Raw genomic sequence first — 21,693 nt, forward strand, 5'->3', positions numbered from 1 at the left:
TTCGTTGTCCAAACTTATCTTCCAAAAACCCTGTGATAGACGAAAATCCGGAAGGCGGTAGTCTACGCCGAAACTAGTCAAGGTAAACGGAAAGACCTTTTTGTCTTAAACAAAAATCAAAGGACTGTATAAATTTGAAGACCAGATGAACTTTTTTAACCAAACCTGCAAATCTTTGTTCTGGTCATGAGTTCTTTGTTACCCAAAACCTGGTGCCCAAAGAGTTCACGATTCAGACGAGATTTTTGCCCGAGATTCCTGAGAAGGCGTGAAGGGCCTCTATTAGATGTGGAAGGAAAACATTGTGAGCACAAAACAGATCAACATCTGCCAACATGAAAAGTAATGAATGAAAATGCCACTGTAAACTTAGTCATCAACAACTACAGAGGCATCAATTTAATTCAATCGCGCTGTTTCACGTTCACTAGTGCATGTACTTGTTGTTCTCGAGCGATTCACGGTCAAAATAGCGCTTGGTGGTGAGCTGCTGCTGGTCACATATATCCACTGTCTATTAAAATGCACCAATAGCCGATGGAATTGCAGCAAAGAGGAAAAAAGACCGTACTTAACAATGGCCATAATTATGAGCTGAGTGACGCAATTTATAAGTTCTGATCAACTTTATGTCTCAAAATATATTTTGTTCATACCGTTATCTGTGGGCGGCGTGGATCAGTGATAGAGCGGTTGTCTCGATCCCAACCCAGAGGTTGTGGATTCGATCCCATGCCATTATGACCATGTCGAAGTGTCCTTGAGCAACATACTGAATGAACCCTCCTCCTGGTGCTGTGTCATCAGTTGGTGATTGAGTACGTGAATATCAAGCGCTTTGAGGGCCTTGTAAGGTGGAAACGTAATGAATTAACATTTATCTTGCGAGCAAAAACGGACATCAGGCTTGCAAGCTTAAAGCTATCCTATAATAATAAACTTTATTACAGACAAAAAAAAAAAGGTTCAGGTAAAAAAAAAAACATTACATAAAAAGCATGTAAGTCACAAAAGAACCGTTCACAACATATCATATTTACATTGCAATTAGTGACAACCACTTACACACACAGATTTAAAAATAATAATAATAATCAAAAGTCCTCAGAGGAGACTACCAATGCTTCCAAAACTTGGACAAATATGAGTGCTCAACTCGATGCGAGTCAAAGCCATGATTTAATGATTCTCTGATTTGTTTAGCCGACATATACATTTATACACCAACGTGGTCTCCTCAGCAGAATTATAAAAGCTTCATTATAAGCTACCTGAAGTTTTTGCAGGCTTGTTTTGGTGTAATTTGACCACAGATGTGCAGTATAGAGTGGGGTGCAGTGTGCTCTGAACAAAGCCACCTTCACTCTGTCTGTACATGCACCAAACTTGCGGTGCAAACTATTGTCTTGAGCATATAGAGATAGTTCTATATATTGCGGATGTCACTTAATGCCAGGGTAACCCCTGACGGAGAGGGGATTGCTATATAGGACTATTGTGAGTTGATAAGTCCGTTAGCTTGGAAAAAGAAATGGAAAATAATTAAATAATAAAAACTCAAAAATATCAAGGATGACATTTTTTTTAACACGCATGAACTGCCACCAGATGGCACCATTGCTCTGCGAGTATCGAAGATTCCTTCACATGAGTCCTGCGTGTTTTTGTTTCTCCAACACACTTGATTCAATAATCAGGGAAATTTATCAGGCTCCCGTAGAGCTTGCTGATGAGCTTAAATATAAATCAACTGTGTTGAACGTGGCAGGCTGGTTACAGGGAAAACTAGTTGAGCCGTAAATATGCAATTCCTCCACCGACTATATGGACGACGGACGGAGTCAAGCGAAGCATCAAATTGAGTCAAAAGTAAAATTAATAACGCCACGTATTTATTTTATAAAATTGTTCTATATTAAATAAAATATTAAATACTGTACTCTTTAGGCACGTTTTTTTAGGGTACTTATATATTTTTAAAGATCTTTAACCACACTTGACAGCATACCGATCCCTATGCGATACTGATCACACTAAACAAATCCCGCTTTTTTATTGTGTAAAAAAACCCCAACCATAATTTACTCACAATCCATCAATAATTAGCAGCAAAGGTTGTGAGATCAAGTCCGGGCTTCGGCCTTCCTGGGTGGAGTTTGCATGTTCTCCCCGTGCTTGCGTGGGTTTTCTCTGGGTACCTCCCACATTCCAAAAACATGCATGGCAGGTGAATTGGACACTCCAAATTGTCCATAGGTGTGATTGTGAGTATGGTTGTTCGTCTCTGTGTGCCCTGCGATTGGCTGGCAACCAGTACAGGGTGTACCCCGCCTACTGCCCGAAGCCAGCTGGGATAGGCTCCAGCAACCCCGCGACCCTTGTGAGGACAAGCGGTACAGAAAATGGATGGATGGATGGATGGAGTTGAGTACCGATATCAAAGACTTTAAAAATGTGACCCATTGCCTAAGGGCGGCTAACTGATCAGTTTAACAAACTGGGCTTACTTAATTGTGCACTCAAATTTTCAACAGCCATCGCTGCAGACAAAGTGCGCTGTACAGTACAGGCTGCACATGGAGTAAAGATCCGTCATGATATAAGTGGGTAAGTAAATAAAATAACACAAGTAGGTAAGTAAATAAATATCAATAAATAACACAAAAGCAGGCTACATAAAACATTGAAACAACGGTAAGTCTCATGCTGAGTCAAATGCCAAAGAACAAAGATGTGTTTGAAGAGAGGTTTTAAATTGGATAGAGAGGGAGGTTGTCTGCCTGCCTAATATTTAAAGGAAGATCATTCCAAAATCTATGAGGAGAGATTTGTCTAAAATCTCACTAATGTTTCGAGAAAAGAACATTTCAATTTAAGTAAAAAAAAAAGAAAAAAAGTTGATTATCTAGAAATGGAAGTCGGTTGATCATTATTAAGTGTAAATATGTCATGTCCAGTCCATTTTCCAGCCAGTGGCCATTCGCCCCAGTCGATAAATATTAATTGCCGCATGTCGCCGGCCGCTGTGTGCACTTTCTTCCCACGGCAACAAATCGCGAATAGTAATAGCTGGATGCCAAAAAATAGAAATACTTTGGCAATAAAACGCAGAAACTACAAAGCTTTTAAAATTCACATTTTATTGTGCAAGTTTGGACACTAACAAGTTATTGGTATACAGCTGAAACACTGAAAATGTCAAGTTCATCATTAGGCTGGCTCTGGCAAATTTCATTTTACTGCTTTGCTCACCGCAAATGTTTTGAGTCAGACACATTTTCTGGATTTGTCTCCATCACGAAAACAGAAGTCCCTATGTTTCGTCACGACCAATTCCTCACAAAACAAGTCTGACTCATTTTCTGGAGTTTTCCCTATTACAAAAACAGAATTTACTGCCTTTTTTTTGAGGAAACAAAGGTTTCCTCACAAAACAATTTCAGACTCATAAGGAAGCTTACGGAATTTGCTGCTATTCCTCTTTTAATGACACAGCAAATTTCTTATGGTTCAGAAATAGAGGCACAAAAATTAATTGCAATTGATTATCAAGCATAATTGACAACTATTTTGATAATCAATGAATTGTTTCGACACCTAGTTTAACTTCAAATTCTCCAAATCCTGTTTTTAGTCTGATGACATGAAATATTCTCAGTCCTATACACTACTCCAAAAAGTTCGGGATATTTGGCTTTCAGGTGAAATTTCAGAACGAGCCTAAAATGCATTCAAATCTTTACAGGTGAACTTAATGTGACCTCCTCTCAGCTTTTCAATGCACATGTCCAACTGTTAAATGTTTCAGTACTTTTTGCACAAGTTGCTGTTCTCTAACGATGCGCTTAACGGCAAAATTCACAAACAACAATGCTCCGGGCTCATGGAGGTGGCATCATCAGGGAACGGCTGTTAGAGACTGGTGCACCTCAAATGGAATGGCCTGCACTTTCTCCAGACCTGAATCCTATTGAAAAGCTGTGGGATCAGCTGAGTGGCCGTGTAGAGGCTGGAAACTCTGCACCCCAGAACCTCAATGACCTGAGGGCTGCCCTTCAAGAAGAGTGGGATGCCATGCCTCAGCAGATAATGAGTCGACTTGTGAACAGCACGAGACGTCGTTGTCAAACCGTAATTGATGCTCAAGGGCACATGACGAGTTATTGAGACGTTGACATTTTTTGTTGTGGTGTATCCACCATTGTTGTTAACTTTTCTTTCAATTAATTGTTTGAGATGACAAAATCACCAATGCATCATTCTACATAAATGTCCTAGAGTGAACTTTTTACATTTTCCATACATTTCACCTGAAAGCCAAATATCCTCAACTTTTTGTGAGTAGTATATATATATATATATATATATATATTTTTTTTCTTTTTTTTTTTTCTTTCGGACATTACAACCGATCACATCAATTACAACATCCGAAAGAAGGGTCGACGGATTATTCTTTGATTCCATGGCTTATTGATTCCCGTCCCCAGAATTCTATAAGACGCATCAATCATCAAGCATAATTTAAACATAAATTTTCCTTCTTTTGCCTCTTCACCTTGTGGCACTCGGTTCAAAACAGCTGTCTATCATTGTTAAAGTATGCCGTTTGCCGTTTACTCAAAGTAGTGGATGTGTTTTTTTTTTACACTGCCAAAATGGCGGCGTTAACATCCATTTTGGGAAAGGTGATACCAACTTCCGTATCAACAAATCTGCATCTTGAACACAGCATGCCATTTTTCCAAAGGAAAAAAACAAATTGGCGGAAGACTTTTTTTGTGTGCGGCATTTGCCTCAACCTGGCACCCATTGAAACAAAAATTGTGTTATCGTAATACTGTTATATATGTTATACTACGGATGTCACGTTAAATGTCAATATCGGAGTATTAAAATTGCCACAATATTGTTATCATGTTACGATATTAACAGCAGCACATCAGTTAAAAAGACCATGTTGTTTTCCATTCGTGCAGTTCCAGCGCCCTCTGGTGTTTAATTTATTAGTGCCGTTTAATTGTAATTAGTCATGTTTTGGCCACCTACGTTTAAGGCCCATGCTAATCAGTAGATGAAGGGGATTTTTTTTTCTTGAAGAAGAAAAAAAACATTATACTCCAGGAATAACAGTATTACTTCCCTAAAGTGTTGTCTGAGCAAGTGAAACCTTTTTCTCCTGTGTGCGTCCTCATGTGCGACACCATGGACGACTTCCGCGAGAAACTGTTCCCGCACACGGCGCAGCGAAAGGGTTTTTCCCCCGTGTGTATCCTCATGTGCGACACCATGGTGGACTTGAGAGAGAAGCGCTTGCCGCACACAGAGCAGAAGAAGGGTTTCTCTCCCGTGTGCGTGCGCATGTGCACGGTCAGACTCAGCTTATACGGATAGCTGACGCCGCACACGGAGCACGTGAATGGCTTCTCTCCCGTGTGCGTCCGCATGTGCGACAACATGTGCGCCTTCTGAGAGAAGCGCTTGCCGCAAACGGCGCAAACGAAAGGTTTCTCCGCGTTGTGCGTACGCATGTGCGTGTTCAGGTTGCACTTGTACGTGAAGCTTTTGGCACACACGCTGCAGGTGAACGAGTTGGTCCGGTCGCCAGCCGGCCGCGAGCTCTTCGAGGGTTTGTTGCCGGCGGACCAGTCGGTGTCGCTGTCGGGGGTTATTTCATTGTCATCGCTGTCAGACAGTGGCGCAATGACATCGTCCGGTGGTGGGCGGGGTCTTCCGAGGGGGTCTTTGCTTGGATCGTGAAGATGATGATGAAGTTGGGACAACTGGGGTGCATCATAGTCATCGTTATCCTCGTTGTTGTCCTCGTCGCTCTTCATGACGATGAGAGTGAGCGGCAACTTGCGGACGTCCTCCTCTTGTTTAACGTGGCAGGGCTGTCCACGCTCCAAAATGGAGGGCCCCCCATGCGGCCGAGGGGGGCGGTCTTCTGTTGGATACAAGTCACAGACGTTAGCTTACGCAAATTGGATTATTGGAAATTTCTGCCATGCCAGAAAACATTTTTTGTTCGATATCACGTTTTAACGTGAAAATCGCCACGTTACGCTTTAAGCTTCACATTAAAACGCGACAAGTTCCTCGTTTTAATGTGATAAGTTTCACGTTATAACTATATAAATTCATGTTTTATAGGAATAGTCCGGCGGATTTGCTTTAGTTTGTCAGGTACGTTTCTGGACAGAGACTAAACGTTTTCCGTTCAGCCAAGCCGCAGAAGCAGGCGACTATCAGTGGCATATGCAAATATCGCTGTGCGAACCCCTGCTCACGATTGGTGGACTCATTCCGCAGACAATGTTAGGAGTTTGATGCCTGTGTCTTGTCTACATATGCAAATTCAGCTGTGCAAACAACTGCTCCTGGTTGGTGGACTTGTTTCACGCTCGTTCCTGCTTCCTGGTTGGCTGCTGTCCTCGGCTTTCTCAAGCGTCAGTTTTGAATGTTGTGTTTACAAACAGCAACAGAAATCCGCAGGACCATAACTTTAACGTGGTATTTTTCACGTTTCAACATTATTAGAAGTGCAACAGCAAATTATTATAATAATTGATTATTCTGTCAATTATTTTATCAATTAATCGATGAATCCGATTTTTAAAAAATCTATACCTTTGTTAAAAAATAATACATTGTTTAAAATTAACAGTACAGAAAATGCACAAGCAAGCTAATTATAATCCAGTTTATTTTGTCTATAACATCAGTCAAAAAAATGGGCAAAAATGTTGATCAGTCTTTTCCAAAGTAGCTGATGTTTGCAAATGTCTTATTTTGATACAACACAAATACGTTTCACGGTTTAGCGTGATAAGTGTCACGGTTTAATGTGAATTTTTTTCCACACGGTTGTAGATAACGCTTGATTTCTGGTGTTGCTGCCAAGGGCGGCCCAGCCACTTTGGTTTTGGGGCAACTACTTTTTCACAGCACTGTACAGATATGAATGTTCAACTGGGCATGGTTGGCGTCTCATTGCTTTGTGTACATCATGTCATTAACGGTGGGCATCGAAACCCGACATGAGTTTAACGATAAGCGATTTTTTATCACAATTATTTACACCGCGGTGGACATGAGTTTGTTAGAGAAATGAAACAGTGTTGACTGTTAAAGTGGAAGCTTAGAAAAGCGACCTTGGAAGTGAGTATTGCTGGAAAAAGCTTCAGCTTGTCGTCGGAGTCGCTCGGTCTCGTCTCTCGCTCGGCAAAGTTGCTCCTCATACGAAGCGATTGTTCTTTCAAAGAGTCCGAAGATTTCGTCGGCGGCCGCCATGAGTCGCTCCCTCACCAACTCTTTCAACATTTCAGCTCTATTCGTACGATTTCACTCGCACTCGCAAAAATTCTCCAAATCTTCGGTTCAGTGGTGTCCGTGGAAGAAAACCACGCTAACTTCCGTCTTCATCGGCTCAGACGCCTGCTTTACGGCAGTTGAAATTGAAGGACGTCAGGCACGTCATGCAGCCGCCATCTTGCAGCGGTATTGAAAACGCAATATGTATGACATTGTGGGCCCCGCACACAAGAAGGGGCTAGGGAGTGCTATAGCACTGTCAGACATCTTTGTAGCCCCTCAGTATTTTATTTTATATTTCAAAATACATGCATAAATTATTTTTCAGCCCCCTTCGTAAGCAAACAATTTATTATAGATTGTAATCAAAGCAGTAATAATCACAGATCGATGGGTGGCGGTAATGCGTCATTTCAATTTGCAAACCGCCGTTCAACACAACGAAGAAGTAAAAGACGGCGAAGAAGAAAGTGTCAAGCAGCTGAAGCACGTTTGTCATTGTCGTGTGTTTCAAGCTTGGTCCGCAACTATCAGGAATGTCAATGTTTCCAGAGACGACTTGTGTTGGGGCAGCGGCTTTGCGTTTTTCGAAATCGGTATACAACAGAGACTTGAGCTGGTTCTCTGCATATGGAGGCAGAAGCCGATTACAGGCCAGACATTTCTCTGGCAGCCGGGTTTCTGCAAGGAAGGCTTCGAATGTAGGAAAGCGGCCCATAGAAGATGTGCATATCCCAGGACTAGAAAAGATCACTTATGCGGAAAAGATGCACTTTGTCCCGGGGCTAGCTAAACCTGTTCCCCCACAGTGGAAAAGGGAATTAAAGGATCCCTATCATTACAGGTCTCCCCCAAAACATGAGATGCCGTTGTATCAAGAGACACCGTGTTATGTATTCAACCAGAGGACCAGCATACTGGAAGGTATCGTCAGTTTTCAATATGAGCTTCGATTTTCAACATCTTTCAAAACGGTTACTTAAAGCATGCGAAGACAGATTCTAAACAAACTACCCCCGAAAAGGCTGACCCTGTCATGCCCTCGAGTCCAAAGTGTCGATTGAAATATCCAAACCTGTAGAATAATTTATTCAGAATAAAAGTCGATTAAGTTACCACCCGTATTCTTTCAGACGGGAATTTAGGCTCCCAAGAGGCTCCTCGATTTTGATGTTGCTTCTATTCATTTATTACAGTTTAGAACAAAAAATATTTCTGTCATTTCACAGTGAGTGTACTGCTAAATTATTTGTAAAATGAATTACTAATTTAATAACGGGCAGTGGATATTTTACCGTGACCGGCAACGCTCCTGCTAGCGCTTTTTGCCATGAGAGGCTCTGATTTATTGGCCATAAATGGCCAATCGCCAAAAGTGGACAAGGAGATAACAGAATGACATTGTACTCTCCCCTCAGGTGTTCGACAGGCCCTTTGGTTAACCAAAAGCATGGCAATCTCTGGTTTGCCACCTCAGCTTCAATCTCTGGCGGAGAGTCCCGCCAATCAGTTACCAAATCAGGAAAACCGTGTTCAGAATGCCATCAAACATGCTCGCTTCTGGGCCACAACAGAGGAGCAACCAGAAAAATACAGGTATTTTTTCAATTTATACCCTGATATCAGTAGAACTGTAGAGCTTGTGGTTACAAATAAGGATGGGCGAGTGTCTGCCTTATTTTATGATATTGGGTACATGTGTTTTTTTCACGCTGCATTCATGGTGGCCATTTTTGGTCAGATATTTGCTATATATATATATTTTTTTTAGAGTTTATAGGCTGCTGGGGATTTTTTCCACCTAAGATAACATTCAAAAATAATATTTTTAATAGTTTCCTTGATCTGTATATAAATTATATTTCAATATATTAATATTTCATAAGACCTTTTTGCATAATGTGTTTGTCTTTTTGTGTGTGTATATAGTCAAATGCATGTTTTTTCCCTCATGATGGCATTGCTCACGTGATACACGTCACAACTGCTTTTTTTGCTTTAAGTGTGATCCCTTGATAAAGACTGAGTCGAAACACATCGACAAATTCCTCTCTGTAAGCGAGTGACTTTTGCGTAGCCTTTAATGTGAAATTCCTTTACTTTTTCTTGTATTATGATTTTATTCATATTGTGCAATACACCACTACTTTCCTTTATTAAAACTTTTAAAACAGTATGGTGGTTTTGTGAGGACAGGAACAGATTCATTCATATTAACTCTTTGACTGCCAGACGTTTTCAGAAAAGGGATGCCGTCAGTGCCAGCCGATTTAAGCATTTTGACTGATCTTTCAAGGTCCACAGAAAATGTTCTGTTTGGACTATGGAAACACACGTACTACCAAAGGAAAGATTGGACTTTCATCTTTCATCAGAAAAAAAAGTTTGTTTCTACCTTATTCCGTTCTTTAGTAATCAACAATAGAAAATGGTTAGTTTGACCCAATTTCGCCTGTTTTGGACCAAAATACGGAGAAATCAAGCTTTTAGTGAAACAATATTATTTCATGCATTCTAGTGAATTTTACACTTCTTTTTGTCCATGAATGATGCCACAAACACCTAAATAGTGCTTTACTTCTATAAAACACTACCACCAAGAATGAAAAAGTGTTTTTTGATAGCAAAATACGTTTATTTACATTCAACAGTGTAACAATTTGACAACAATTTGGCAAACTATTTACAAATGTGTGCAACTGTGGTGCTATTTACAAATATGTGGATGTTTCAACGACAGTTTTTCTTTTTGTAACACTCTCCTGCGTGCAAAGAGACGCAACAGCATTTGCACAACAGATTGCCTCTTCGCGTGCAAAAGCTCCACTTTCTTGCAGGCCGTTTTTTCCGGGGAATAGCAAGTATATGCTGCAGTGTGTGTTGCCATAAAGTCTAATATCAGGATCATGCTACGGTTACGTTACGGTGATGTTACGTTGTGGCTTCCTCATGTCCTTCGGTTGCTATACCGAGTGGTAGATGTTCTGATCCATTTTATCCACTCCATTCATGGTGGCATCGTAGTCCAGAAACAGTGTCTTCTCCGTGATCAGACTGTACCCGCTCCTCCGATGAATATGCATTGGACTCGGGGTACTCTTCATTGTCCGATCGAATGTCCGCTTGTGCAGCTCCGCGTTTTCCGGCGTTAGCAGCGCTAGCCGGTGAGGCTTTATGACGAGAGAATAACGGCCGCGTCAATGCTTCCAACTCCGGCGTCAACCTCGGGAGTGACCATCATCATCATCATCAATGTGCATTGGTCGATGCTTTTCGACTACTCTCCATCGTCCGATCGAATGTCCGCTTGTGCAGAAGTACCCGGCCGGCTATTGTGCGCGTTTTCCGGCCTTAGCAGCGCTAGCCGCGCTTAGCCGGTGAGGCTTACTACGTGATCGTAAACACGTCAAGGCTTCCAACTTTGGCGTCAAGCTCGGAGTCATCATCATCATCATCATCAATCTGCATTGGTCGATGCCAACTCTCCATCGCCCGATCGAATGTCCGATTGTGTAGAAGTACCCGGCCGGCTATTGTGCGCGTTTTCCGGCCTTAGCAGCGCTAGCCGCGCTAGCCGCGCTTAGCCGGTGAGGCTTACTACGTGATCATAACAGTCACGTCAAAGCTTCCAACTTTGGCGTCAAGCTCGGAGTCATCATCATCGTCGACATCAATGCGCTTTTTAGTATTGATTGATGCTTTCCGTCTTTGAAAAAAATGCTCAAGCGTGAGCTGCTTGTAACCGGTTGCTTGGTCAAGCCATTGTGGCTTGGATCAGCCATTGTCTCCTCAACACTCTAGCTCCGCCTCACGGCCCATCCAACCTTGTGCAAAGAGAGTTATCGCTGCCCTCTAGGGGCCAAAACGAGTCTTTTACTATTCAGATATGCCTGATACTTTCAGCACAGCTGCCCAAGGCTTTCCTGCACCCGTTTTTGAAAAAAAAAAAAAAAAACATAGGGGACGTCTTTTAACGTCCTCGGCGCCCTTCCCTAGGTTTATGCTAAACGTTTTATAACGTTTATGGCAGTCAAAGAGTTAATGGAGAAATCGGTTTTGAGAAAAAAGCATGATCAAATTAAATCTGTATATCCAGGCACCACTGGAACTTTATATAAAGTATTTATTTGTATCAAATTGTCTATGCTTTTATCCAGACTAACTCTGCCTCCAGTTATGAGCCAAATAATGACTTGTGCGAAAACATTGGTTAACATTGGGTCTCGTAGTCCCACCTTCTTGATGAAACACTACTACTAAGGTACTACCAAGTCATAACTTCACTCTAGATTTGCTGAACATGTTTATTTTTGTATCTTTCTTAGGAGCACACTCCTCTTCAACCTGCTCCATCTTTGTGCCACGCTTCAGTCCAGCCATCCGTTGATTGGAAGGAGAATGCTATCCGAGAAATACTCATTGGCAACTTCATGGAAAAGAGGTATGCTGTCGAAATGATTACCAAATGCATTCTGTTATGAGCAAGTGCGGTTTAATTTTGATTGGGATTTGAATAAAGGTGCAGACACCGGAATTTATGTTCAACATCAACACAATATGAACGGAATCAGTATGCCATTACCATGAACCAGGGAGTTGCGTGCTAACTAACAGACCGGATGGATAAACAAACGGACATATCCATAGTGAATAGAATAGAATATAACTTTATTTGTCATTGTGTACACAATGAAACTTATTTCAGCAGCATCCTTGCCTTCGGCACTACATCATAAAAACATAAATGATCAACAATGACATACTTATACACAACAAATAATAAAATAAGCCCAAATGCCATAATAAAGTCCATTTAAAAGTAGAACAAAAACATTAGTCATTTAACAAAGAATTTCTCGTAAAATATATATTTTTTACTATTAACTCATTCACTGCCATTGACGGCTATAAACGTCAAAAATTCATTTGAACTATTTTTATTAGTTACATTTTTTTCCCACTTTCGTTAACAAGAGTATAAAAACTTATATATTTTTTGTGTACATTTAGAATAGATATAAAATTTGTGATTAATCGTGAGTTAACTAGTGAAGTCATGCGATTAATTACAATAAAAAAATGTAATCGCCGACGAGATGATTATTAAAAATTAGGGGCGTCAGCTGATTACAATTTTTAATTGTAATTAATCGCACGACTTCAATAGTTAATTCACAATTAATCACACATATTACATCTGTTCTAAATGTACAATATAAACAATTCTAGGTTTTCATACTCTTGTTAACAAAAGTAGAAATCAAATGTTAAACTAATAGAAATAGTTAAAATGATTTTTGATGTTTATAACCGTCAATGGCAGTGAATAAGTTAAGGAGGTTTTATGCATTCTATCCACTACTTGTGGATAGAAGCTATGCAGTAGTCTATTTTGCGCGCGTGCCCAGTGTCCTATAATTTTAAAACTGAGAACACTTGGTCGAAGTCAGCTCTGTTCTTAAATAGTTTTAGCACCACACATTTAAATTGTATTTTTTTCACAGCTGTGAAGCCTTTTTACACAGTATGTGTGCATTTAATGTTTGAATTCATAGTCTTCGCATATAATTTATGTATGAGAGCAACTTGAGTACCATATTTTCTGGTCTACAAGCCTGTACATTTTCCACACACTTTGAATTTTGCGGCTTAAACAATGGCGCGGTTAATTCATGGATTTTTACAGGCTGACGAGCTTCATTCTGCAAATATTTTTACCAACCATCGTTTTTGTGTGTGTGTGTTCATGAAAATGTAGGGGTGTGTCCACAGATATCGTTTATGCCAATGTTTATCTCTGAGGGGTTCCACTTTCTCAAAGAGTTTGGTCTCACATCAGGGAGCGGATCTTTGCTGGAGTTAAGGAGCAGAAATTCGAATGCAAACAGAACTTGTCCTCTGCCGTCAACATGATTAAGAGGAGGATTTTGGGTGCAATTCCAAGCTGTAATTTTAACTCTGCCATTGACAGCTATAAACGTAAAAAAATTCTATTAGTTTAACTTTTTTTCCCACTTTTGTTAACAAAAGTATGAAAACCTAGAAAAAAACTTTTATCGTGCATTTAGAACAGATATAAAATTTGTGATTCATCGTGAATTAACTAGTGAAGTCATGCGATTAATTACAAAATAAACATTTTAAGATGATTATTAAAAATTAGGGGTGTCAGGCAATTAAAATTTGTTATTGTAATTAATCGCATGACTTCACTAGTTAATTCACGATGAATCACAAAATGTATATCTGGTCTAAATGTACAATAATATTATTCTAGGTTTTCATACTCTTGTTAACAAAAGTAGAAAAAAAGTTAACCTAATAGAAATAGTTAAAATGATTTTTTGACGTGTTTAACCGTCAATGGCAGTGAATGAGTTAAGTTGCACCTGAGCATGAGATGCAGCATGTGACTTATAGTATAGTCCAAAAATGACACACAATAGCTATAAACATTTATTCCATACTTGGTCAAGAGTTAATCTAAACATTTGATTCATGCTTCTGAATATAATTTGTGCACTGAAAGTGTTTTTTGTTGTTTTTGTTTTTGTTGTTTCTTTTCCAGACAATAACTTGTTACAGATTCGGGGTCAAAATGGCTTATTATATAGCAGCATGGATCCTCTCCCGAGGCTTTCTGGGAAACAGCAAGTGTCAGAAACCGCAGATCATATTCTTGAAACATTTTATCCTGTGTCTCCTCTGGTGGACCTGCAGAAACTTAATGTGTATAAGGAGGAGGTGAACTGCACAGGTGAGGAATGTCTTTTGTGTCTATAGTTCTATGAACCTTCAAATTTAGAACAGGATCAAATCATTATTACAGTACTTCATCTTGAGTATGAAGTACATGATCACGTATCACACACAACATTATTAATTACATTTTTACTGCCTTTTTTTGTTGAGACTGTTTTCAATTGTTTTCAATCAGGTTTCAGAGGGCAGCACTATTACCCTCATGCCCACACACTTTACTTTGTGGAGGGAGAGGAGAGTTCCTGCAAACTTCGCCCAGAGCAGTTCAGAGCCAAGATGATCATGTTCCTTTTCGGAAATGCTCTGGCACGCGCACATATGCTCTCTGGGGTAAGTGTGTGTGCGTGAGCTTGTTTCTTCAGTCAGTCATTTGGTGATACAGTAGTGTTATAACATTTGTTTGATCTTTTTTGAAAGAAAACCATTCGCCAAAATTGCTTTTGTCGGATCTTTGTGAATTTGACTAATTGCTTTCCATTTTCTTCTCTTTTTTTCCCCCTCATCCTCTCATCATCATTTCTGGATCTGTTCATACATGCATGCATGCATACGCCCAGGCCAAGACAAACAGTGTCTTGGATCATCCTATCACGATACAGGCAGTCGGGACCAACGGCAGACTTTTCCAGTTCATTGTTTTTCAACTCAACACCACAGATCTTAGTGGAAACGATGGCATCAAAAACCAGGTTTTTAATCTGATGATTTGTAGTCTTTCTGTAAGGGGTAATGATGCACTAGAACCTCAAAGTTTGAAAAGACTAAAATAACTTTGAGGTATAGCTCCATCAGCTTGCAAACAAACTGCGTTATTTTTATTTTTATTTTTATTTCAACTCCACCCAGGGCCAGATCTAAAAATAAGTATGGAAAAATCTGGTATTTGATTTCATAAATGTCAAGGTTTTTCGGGCCTTTTAATGTGCTCCAGTGTGGGATAGACCTATGTGCAAATATTCTACCAATTAATTCATACATTGTATATGCTTTTTGTAAGTCAGCGCTATTAAATTCACTTGTTTTAGGTGTGGTTGGTTGAAGACGCTGAGCTCTACGATTCTGCAAACCTCAAACCAATCATGTACCGGAAGGAAGTGAAGGTAACTGCTCCCTAACTATTTTGTTGAGTCTGTTTTAAAGGAGGTAGAATTTAATAGATATTTATTTACACTGGCTCGTGCTTACCACACAACAAAAGTAATAATTAGAATGGCATCAATCAAAGAAAATAAAACATTTCTGATGGTTCTACCGTACTTTTTTTCTTTTTTTTTGTAACAGTAAAAGTGTATGTTCATTTCAAGTGCTAAATAGCTAGTAAATAAATAAATGACTGCTTAATTGGATAACAGCAAAATCAGGGTGCCTTTATTCAATGACAATTCGTCACAATAATTTGGAACATGAAAATGGCACTTGATAATTAACATGTAGGAATCCGAAATAGATCAATACTCTACAACAAGTGTTGTTAGCGGTAGCACTACAACGGCTACTAAATCCCATTCCCAATATCGCTCATTTGTGGCTACAAGCATACTGCTAACACTAGCATGCTAAGCTAAATGGTTCAGCTCTCTCACCAGTTCCCTCTTCATTTCACTCACATAGGCAAGGGGCAACCATATATCAAACATTACAGAAGAAGATTAGGTGCTGTTTTGTTGGCAAAGGGCATGTTGTACAAAGTATTAACATCGGGGGTGCTAATAATTGTGGCACACATGATTTGATGTACAATCCCAGGTGATTTTGTTGTTGTAGTAGTCGTGGTGTAACTAAAATGTTTAAAGTTTTGTATTTTTCATATTTCTGTCTAGGTACCAGCTGGTCTTGCAGGATACAAGCCAGAGACATTCAGCAAATTCCTAGCCCTATACCTTCACGGCGCTGTGGAGCACTAAAGACCCAATGCATTCTTGTGAACTACAAATCAGTGATTCTGTGTGCAAGTTTGAGAAAGGTTGGGGGAAATTACGTTTCAAGACTCCCTTAATGTTAAGTGAAAAAAGCTGTTGTCGGGCCAAAACCTCTTAAGTCACAATTTGGTAAATTTTAATATTTTTTTCAAAAATCTGTTGATTAGTCCACACGTGTGGGTGTTATTTTAAAGTGTTGAAAATGGCCTGCTGAATTTTGATGATGCAATGTTAATGGTTGAACAAACATGGCAATTTTGGGGTCTCTTGAAAAGTGACAATTTTGGAAATACAAGGTTTTGGCCTAACACCAGCGCTATGCTTATTTGTTTTGATTTTTTTTCCCCCCTTCACCAAGTTATGTAACATCAACTTGTTTAAATAAATGACTGTTTCAATCAAGGGTTGCACCTGTCCCAGTAGAGTTTTAGTCACAGGTAGTTTACAATACATCACTGAAAAAAATCAACAGCAGAAAAAATTTGAATCGCGGTAACACTTTCTGTCCAATTTGATTAGATTGCATGGGGGACAACATGTTTTATTTTTTATGTTGCATGCATGACTATTAAATACGAAAGCGTAGAGCTGCCAAGTGGAGTAAACATTTTTGGCTGGTGAGTACGTTCGAACGTACTTGCGAATATGTTAGAATGTACTCACAAATACATTCAAACATATTTAAATATGTTCAAACGTACTCGGAAATACGTTCGAACGTACTCACAAATACGTTCGAACATACTTGTAGGCTAAATGCTACTAAGTGTTTGAACGTATTTACGAGTACGTTTGAACGTATTGAAATACGTTCGAACGTATTTGCGAGTATGTTTTAACATACTTGCAAGCACGTTCGAACGTACTCGCCAGCCAAAAATGTTTACTCCACATTGACAGCTCCACGCTTCCGTAATTAGCTCACTTGAGATATGAGAAATGCTTACTTACAGTGGCTACAACAAATCTACAGATCCCTGTTTAATACCAAGATTTTGTGGTAACAAACACGGACAACCATTTCACATGTGGGGGCGTTTTCACTTTCTACTCTTGCGACGTTGACCTAATTTGGGGATCGAACCCGAGCCTCTGCTTTGGGAGCGCAAAGCGCGCTGGTCGATGAGGCCCAACACATACGTGTTGTGCTTTTAGGGAGAGTTGGCCATGACTATTCAACTTTCAGCAGTAAGACTATGTTTTGATTGACGAGGAAGATTTTATCTGATTATTTGTGATGGTATTGTACGTTTTATGTTGAATGCTTATGTGAACAGTTGTTTACATCACATTGTTCTGTTTGCTGTTTGTTTTATTTGTGCTGGCTTATTTTTTTTTTTAAATTTTTTTTTTTAATCAGATGTCGGCAGACAGATTAGCATTGTAAATGATAATCTGTTCTCAATGGCCCATTTTAGGACTAGGACAATAACGGGTAAAAATCTCAAGTTTTTGACATGACGGGGCATCACATTTTGCGTTTCATATTTCTTTTGCCTCAAAAGAGAAAAAATGCTTAACTTCAGTGTATATGCTCAAAGAATCCCTAACTTCGCATGTAGCCTACATCTGATGTACAGTAACAATCTATAAATGACAACATTTTGTTATGCATATAGCTCCACCTAGTAGAATAATATACTAGTTACTAGTTTAAAAAAATTAAAAGCAGTCAGAAAGCAGACCAGATATACTGTAGTACAGTACTTGAAATTCAACATGTATACATGTATAAAATACAATACAAACGATTAGATTAAATCGTTTTTTTTTTTGGCTTTGGGTGGCTCATGTTGGAAAATCGGAGGCCAGATGGAATAGCAACAAACAAACAAAAAAAGTAACGAAATGCTCGGTCGGGTTTGCAGAAGGACATGTAGGCTACCGGTAAATGTTGGTATCAGTGACAGAAGTATTAAGGAATCAATAATGGAAAAAAAAGAAAGACACTTTTACAGAATCACAAGAAAAGTTGGAGAGGAGTGATTGGATTGGAAGTGACAGAAAACAAGCGCTAAAATCAAGATTAGATTTGGACACAGGCATCAACAATACACTTCAAGTCAAGAATATTGGAAATTTTGTGTCAGGGTGTACAGTATGACTAGCATGTGTTATTTTTCCCCGTTATATTTTGCTGGGAAATAGTTTAGTAGGCATCTCGGGTTCACACTTATTACCAGTAGATGGCGGTAATGCAGCTACACATTTCTTGCAACTGCCATAAAACACCAGAAGAAGATGAAGAGGAAGCATTATTTATTCTTGCAACTTGCCAAGGTTTTAAAAAGCGACTAAAGACTTGACTTTGAGTACGTGTAACAACTGGTAAGCTATCAAATAATCACGTTATCCTCAATTATATGTTTTTGAGTACAATATTACGCAGATTGCCTTTGCGCTGACTCAAACACGTGATCTATTCTGAACAGGTAGCACTGTGTTGTGTATGCCTTCCTTGCATGTCATATACTGTACATTGCCTTTTCAGATTAATTGTAGGCTACCTTGAATCGTTTCGAAGTTCACGTAGGCAACCTGTCACCTTCATGAAATCGTTGTCAACTGTACAACATTTTCAGTCATTTTAACACCATTGGCAAACAAGTCTATGCAGAGGTAACAAAAGCATATTGCACTCCCAACACTTTAATGAAGAGGGGTATTATTTGAAGGCTAGCGGACTATTGTTTACAATGCAAGTGTTCTCTGTCCACTCTAAATCAATGTCCGAATGGTCGAATCGAAATGTGAATTGCACAGCATTATAATCTGTCAACAAATAAAGGAAGTACGACATTTTTAAATCCGACGCCATTAATTAAGTTTTTATTTTTCTATCATCACAGCTTTCATCTAGAACAGACGTGCCCAAGCTCGGTGTTTGAGAGTCCCTATCTAGAGTAGACTATTTTAGATATCTCCCTCCTCCAACACACCTGAATCAAATGATCAACTCATCAGCAAGTTTTGCAGAAGCCCGATAACGATCCTGATCAAATGAATCAAGTGTGTTGGAGGGGGGAAACATTTCAAACAAGCTGGATAGGGGCTCTCGAGAGCCAATAGGAATAGGGCATCTAGAACCTGGTATGTTTTTCAAAATGTATTGCAGTGTTGAAAAAAGATGGGGCACTGTGGTTTATCAATTTTTGTTATGACTGATATTCTCTCCCTCGCGGCTTAGTGGAATCACGTTTTTGTATGTATGTGATGTAATGTGCTAAAAATAAATTACTAATTTACTTGTGATGGTTGTCTTATTAGCTGTTACATAATGAAGACCAATAAATCTTATAAGCTTGTGCTGCACAAAAAAGGTTTTGGTGGAAATGGTAAGTTAAAAACGTCACATAAATTTCAATATTTTTTCTTTGAAATCATTTTGTAATAAATCTTTTATTTTGTTTAGATGATGAGGTGGTGGTCAATCCAAAAGTTTTCCCTCAAATCTGCCTTGGAGATGTAATTGAAATTGCACATCCCACAGATGAGTTCAGGTGAGCTTGTACCATAGGAAGAAAGTTACTATAGAGAGAGTAGGCGGTGTTTATTTGCTATTATTCAACATATTTTAAATTAACTTATTCTTACCCCCTTTCACGTGCTTAAAATATACAGTCCCCTTTTGCTGCAAGTGAAGAGCTTAAAAGAAGATCTTCAGAAAGGTATGTCTATCTTATCAACCCTTTTCTGCAATTCATGTGGAGCAGGGGGAAAAAAAGTATGTGTGTTTGTATGCTGTCAGTTTAAAAAGGTTTAGAACACCCCAATTCCCCCCCAGCTTTTTAAAGTTGAAATTCAAGCAGTTCATTGTCTCATTGTACTCTGAAACGAAAGCACTGAACAAATAAACAATTCAAGTTACAAAATAAATCATAGAATCAATTAGTAGTGCTCCGAACAATCAGCCAATTTCTGTGGAAATGTACGTGATCGGCATGTCGTCAATGCCTTTAAAAAAAACAAAAACAAAAAACAATCACCTGGAACTTGTACCTTGCAGCCTGCAGCCAACAAGACATCAGGTTGTCTGCGGTTTAGTGCCCCCTCCCCCTTCCCTTAACTTTAACAAAGAAAGATCAATCTAGAAATGGAGTCATGATATTATTTATTGTCTGTTTTAAAATAATGCCCTGTTTTTGTATATTAAAGTGATGGGAATTTAGATGAAATGTTGTTGTTTTTTGTAAATCAGATTGATCACTTAATCGAAAATATAATTGACAGATTATTAAATAAATAGTCGTTAGACAGCTGTTCTATAATTATAAATATGCAGCTAATCCATGTGATTGCTTTCAGATTCAGTACTGACCAATCTCACTTGTTGATGATCGGTATCAGAATCAGCAGAATAAAACCCTTATCGAAGCACCCGTAGAATCTGTGGTGCAAGAGAAAAACAAATGGCACACAGATATTTTCAGAAACAGCTAGATAAGATTTACTTGTGTAATTTCACACTTGATGGGTCGGCAGGCACCCCAGAGATCCCCCACTATTACTATACAAGTCAATTTTCCCTATTTCCCTTTTAACATTAATGCTGCATCTAACTTTTGGGTTGTAAATAGAAAGAATAATGAATTGATACAGATTTATGTATTCATCGTTTGGGGGAAATTAGACTGTCAGTAATATAATGCCCCATCAACCTCCACCAAAAAAGGGCTCAACCAATTAATATAAAAGGGAGACAAACAAAATGCCAAAGGAGCAGGAGGTATCCTAAATTTCATTTTCAAAGTCTAACGTTCCAAATTCCAATTCCTTATGCTTCTTCCTTTTCCATTTCTCTTTAGAGACTATCAGTGTGGATCAGGCTGTGGCACAAGCCTTCAGACTCCGTGCATACCAAGATGTCGTTGTTAACATTGTTGATCCAAAGGTTTGTTAACTTATTTTCTCAATCTACGATAGCTTCAGTATTGCAGTACTGTCGACCCTACTCCATCAAGGGTTCCGGGTTCACAGTCCCGCTATTTCAGAATTTTTTTGTTGTCCTGGTGTCTCACTTACTTTTATCCTTTATTTTCTCTTACACTTTCTTTTATTGCCTTTTTTTCTTCTCTATTTTGGAGTGTATTGCCACGTTGGACCACTAGGTGGCGGCACAGTATCATGTATTAATTGTGTATATTTTGAAAGAAGAGAAAAGAGAAATGCCAGCCTAAAAAATCTTTGCTGAAGATTTTAGAAAGAGATTATTGAATGCCTCAATCCTCTCTCATCCTGCATTTTAAGCATACAGAAAGCAAGCGCTGTAGGTTTATTTTAAAATGTATGTCCTTAGGCATTGTGAGATGAGTTAAGTTTAATTTAGAAAAAACAAATTTGCTAATTGTTAACATAGGGATTGTTACACTGTTACAATATTTTTTTGTCTCTAACAATTTATTAAATGTTTTTTAATCAGTTTTTATTATTTTACCGTGCGTTTAAAACCCTTGAAAAAATAAGTATAAAAAATGCTATAAAAACATGGGACTAGGGAGTATATAAAAATAGGGTATTTCTATATTGCAGATTTCACTTATTGGGGAGGTGGTCTGGAACTTTATTTTGACAAATGAAAATCTCTCAAGTGTGGCCACAAAAGTCCTATTCCTATTGGTCTACCACATTCAATTCCAATAAAATAACATTCGTATTTGTGAGTGTAATGTGGCATAATACAAAAAACTTCAAGGGGTAT

General features: G+C 38.9%; 3 protein-coding genes across 8 annotated transcripts in view; 2 read left to right on the forward strand and 1 right to left on the reverse strand.

Moving 5' to 3' along the window:
- Nucleotides 1–3,129: 3,129 nt before the first annotated feature.
- Nucleotides 3,130–7,462, reverse strand: LOC147181769 (uncharacterized). Of its 2 annotated transcripts, none has more exons than XM_086093564.1 (2): nucleotides 7,155–7,462; nucleotides 3,130–5,944 (listed from the first exon to the last, which is right to left on the reverse strand). In XM_086093564.1, the coding sequence occupies exons 1-2, from the start codon at nucleotides 7,321–7,323 to the stop codon at nucleotides 5,136–5,138; spliced, it is 978 nt and encodes a 325-aa protein (XP_085949690.1). In that variant the 5' UTR covers nucleotides 7,324–7,462; the 3' UTR covers nucleotides 3,130–5,135. The 2 variants fall into 2 exon arrangements, with proteins under 2 accessions (XP_085949690.1, XP_085949681.1); XM_086093555.1 differs by having other exon boundaries at nucleotides 3,130–5,947; nucleotides 7,155–7,452.
- A 311-nt stretch (nucleotides 7,463–7,773) lies between these two features.
- Nucleotides 7,774–16,402, forward strand: mrpl37 (mitochondrial ribosomal protein L37). Its single transcript, XM_086093521.1, has 8 exons — nucleotides 7,774–8,238; nucleotides 8,733–8,910; nucleotides 11,640–11,755; nucleotides 13,883–14,071; nucleotides 14,252–14,406; nucleotides 14,634–14,765; nucleotides 15,102–15,176; nucleotides 15,897–16,402. The coding sequence occupies exons 1-8, from the start codon at nucleotides 7,851–7,853 to the stop codon at nucleotides 15,978–15,980; spliced, it is 1,317 nt and encodes a 438-aa protein (XP_085949647.1). The 5' UTR covers nucleotides 7,774–7,850; the 3' UTR covers nucleotides 15,981–16,402.
- Nucleotides 16,403–16,824: 422 nt separating this feature from the next.
- The window catches only part of depdc5 (DEP domain containing 5, GATOR1 subcomplex subunit), a 29,911-nt gene continuing 25,042 nt past the window's right edge, over nucleotides 16,825–21,693 (forward strand). For 2 of the 5 annotated variants that reach the window (XM_086093611.1, XM_086093627.1), the window contains exons 1-5: nucleotides 16,831–18,323; nucleotides 19,263–19,330; nucleotides 19,408–19,495; nucleotides 19,617–19,663; nucleotides 20,801–20,886. In XM_086093611.1, the coding sequence (XP_085949737.1) occupies nucleotides 19,273–19,330; nucleotides 19,408–19,495; nucleotides 19,617–19,663; nucleotides 20,801–20,886 (279 nt within the window). In that variant the 5' untranslated portion in view covers nucleotides 16,831–18,323; nucleotides 19,263–19,272. Of the gene's footprint in view, nucleotides 18,324–19,262; nucleotides 19,331–19,407; nucleotides 19,496–19,616; nucleotides 19,664–20,800; nucleotides 20,887–21,693 lie in introns of all 5 variants that reach the window. The other 3 variants (XM_086093602.1, XM_086093594.1, XM_086093618.1) reach the window with 3 other exon arrangements.

This window comes from Leptonotus elevatus, chromosome 1 (genome assembly GCF_054856555.1).
Source record: "Leptonotus elevatus isolate MCC_2025b chromosome 1, RoL_Lele_1.0, whole genome shotgun sequence".
Taxonomy (NCBI): Eukaryota; Metazoa; Chordata; class Actinopteri; order Syngnathiformes; family Syngnathidae; genus Leptonotus; species Leptonotus elevatus.

Excerpts from the sequence above, each read along its gene's own strand:
- LOC147181769 (XM_086093555.1), bottom strand. The coding sequence starts at position 7,323 with ATGTTGAAAGAGTTGGTGAGGGAGCGACTCATGGCGGCCGCCGACGAA. Across the intron at positions 5,948-7,154 it reads CAGCAATACTCACTTCCAAG|AAGACCGCCCCCCTCGGCCG; the intron begins GTCGCTTTTCTA and ends TGTATCCAACAG.
- mrpl37 (XM_086093521.1), top strand. The coding sequence starts at position 7,851 with ATGTCAATGTTTCCAGAGACGACTTGTGTTGGGGCAGCGGCTTTGCGT. Across the intron at positions 8,911-11,639 it reads GAGCAACCAGAAAAATACAG|GAGCACACTCCTCTTCAACC; the intron begins GTATTTTTTCAA and ends TATCTTTCTTAG. Across the intron at positions 14,407-14,633 it reads GCGCACATATGCTCTCTGGG|GCCAAGACAAACAGTGTCTT; the intron begins GTAAGTGTGTGT and ends GCATACGCCCAG.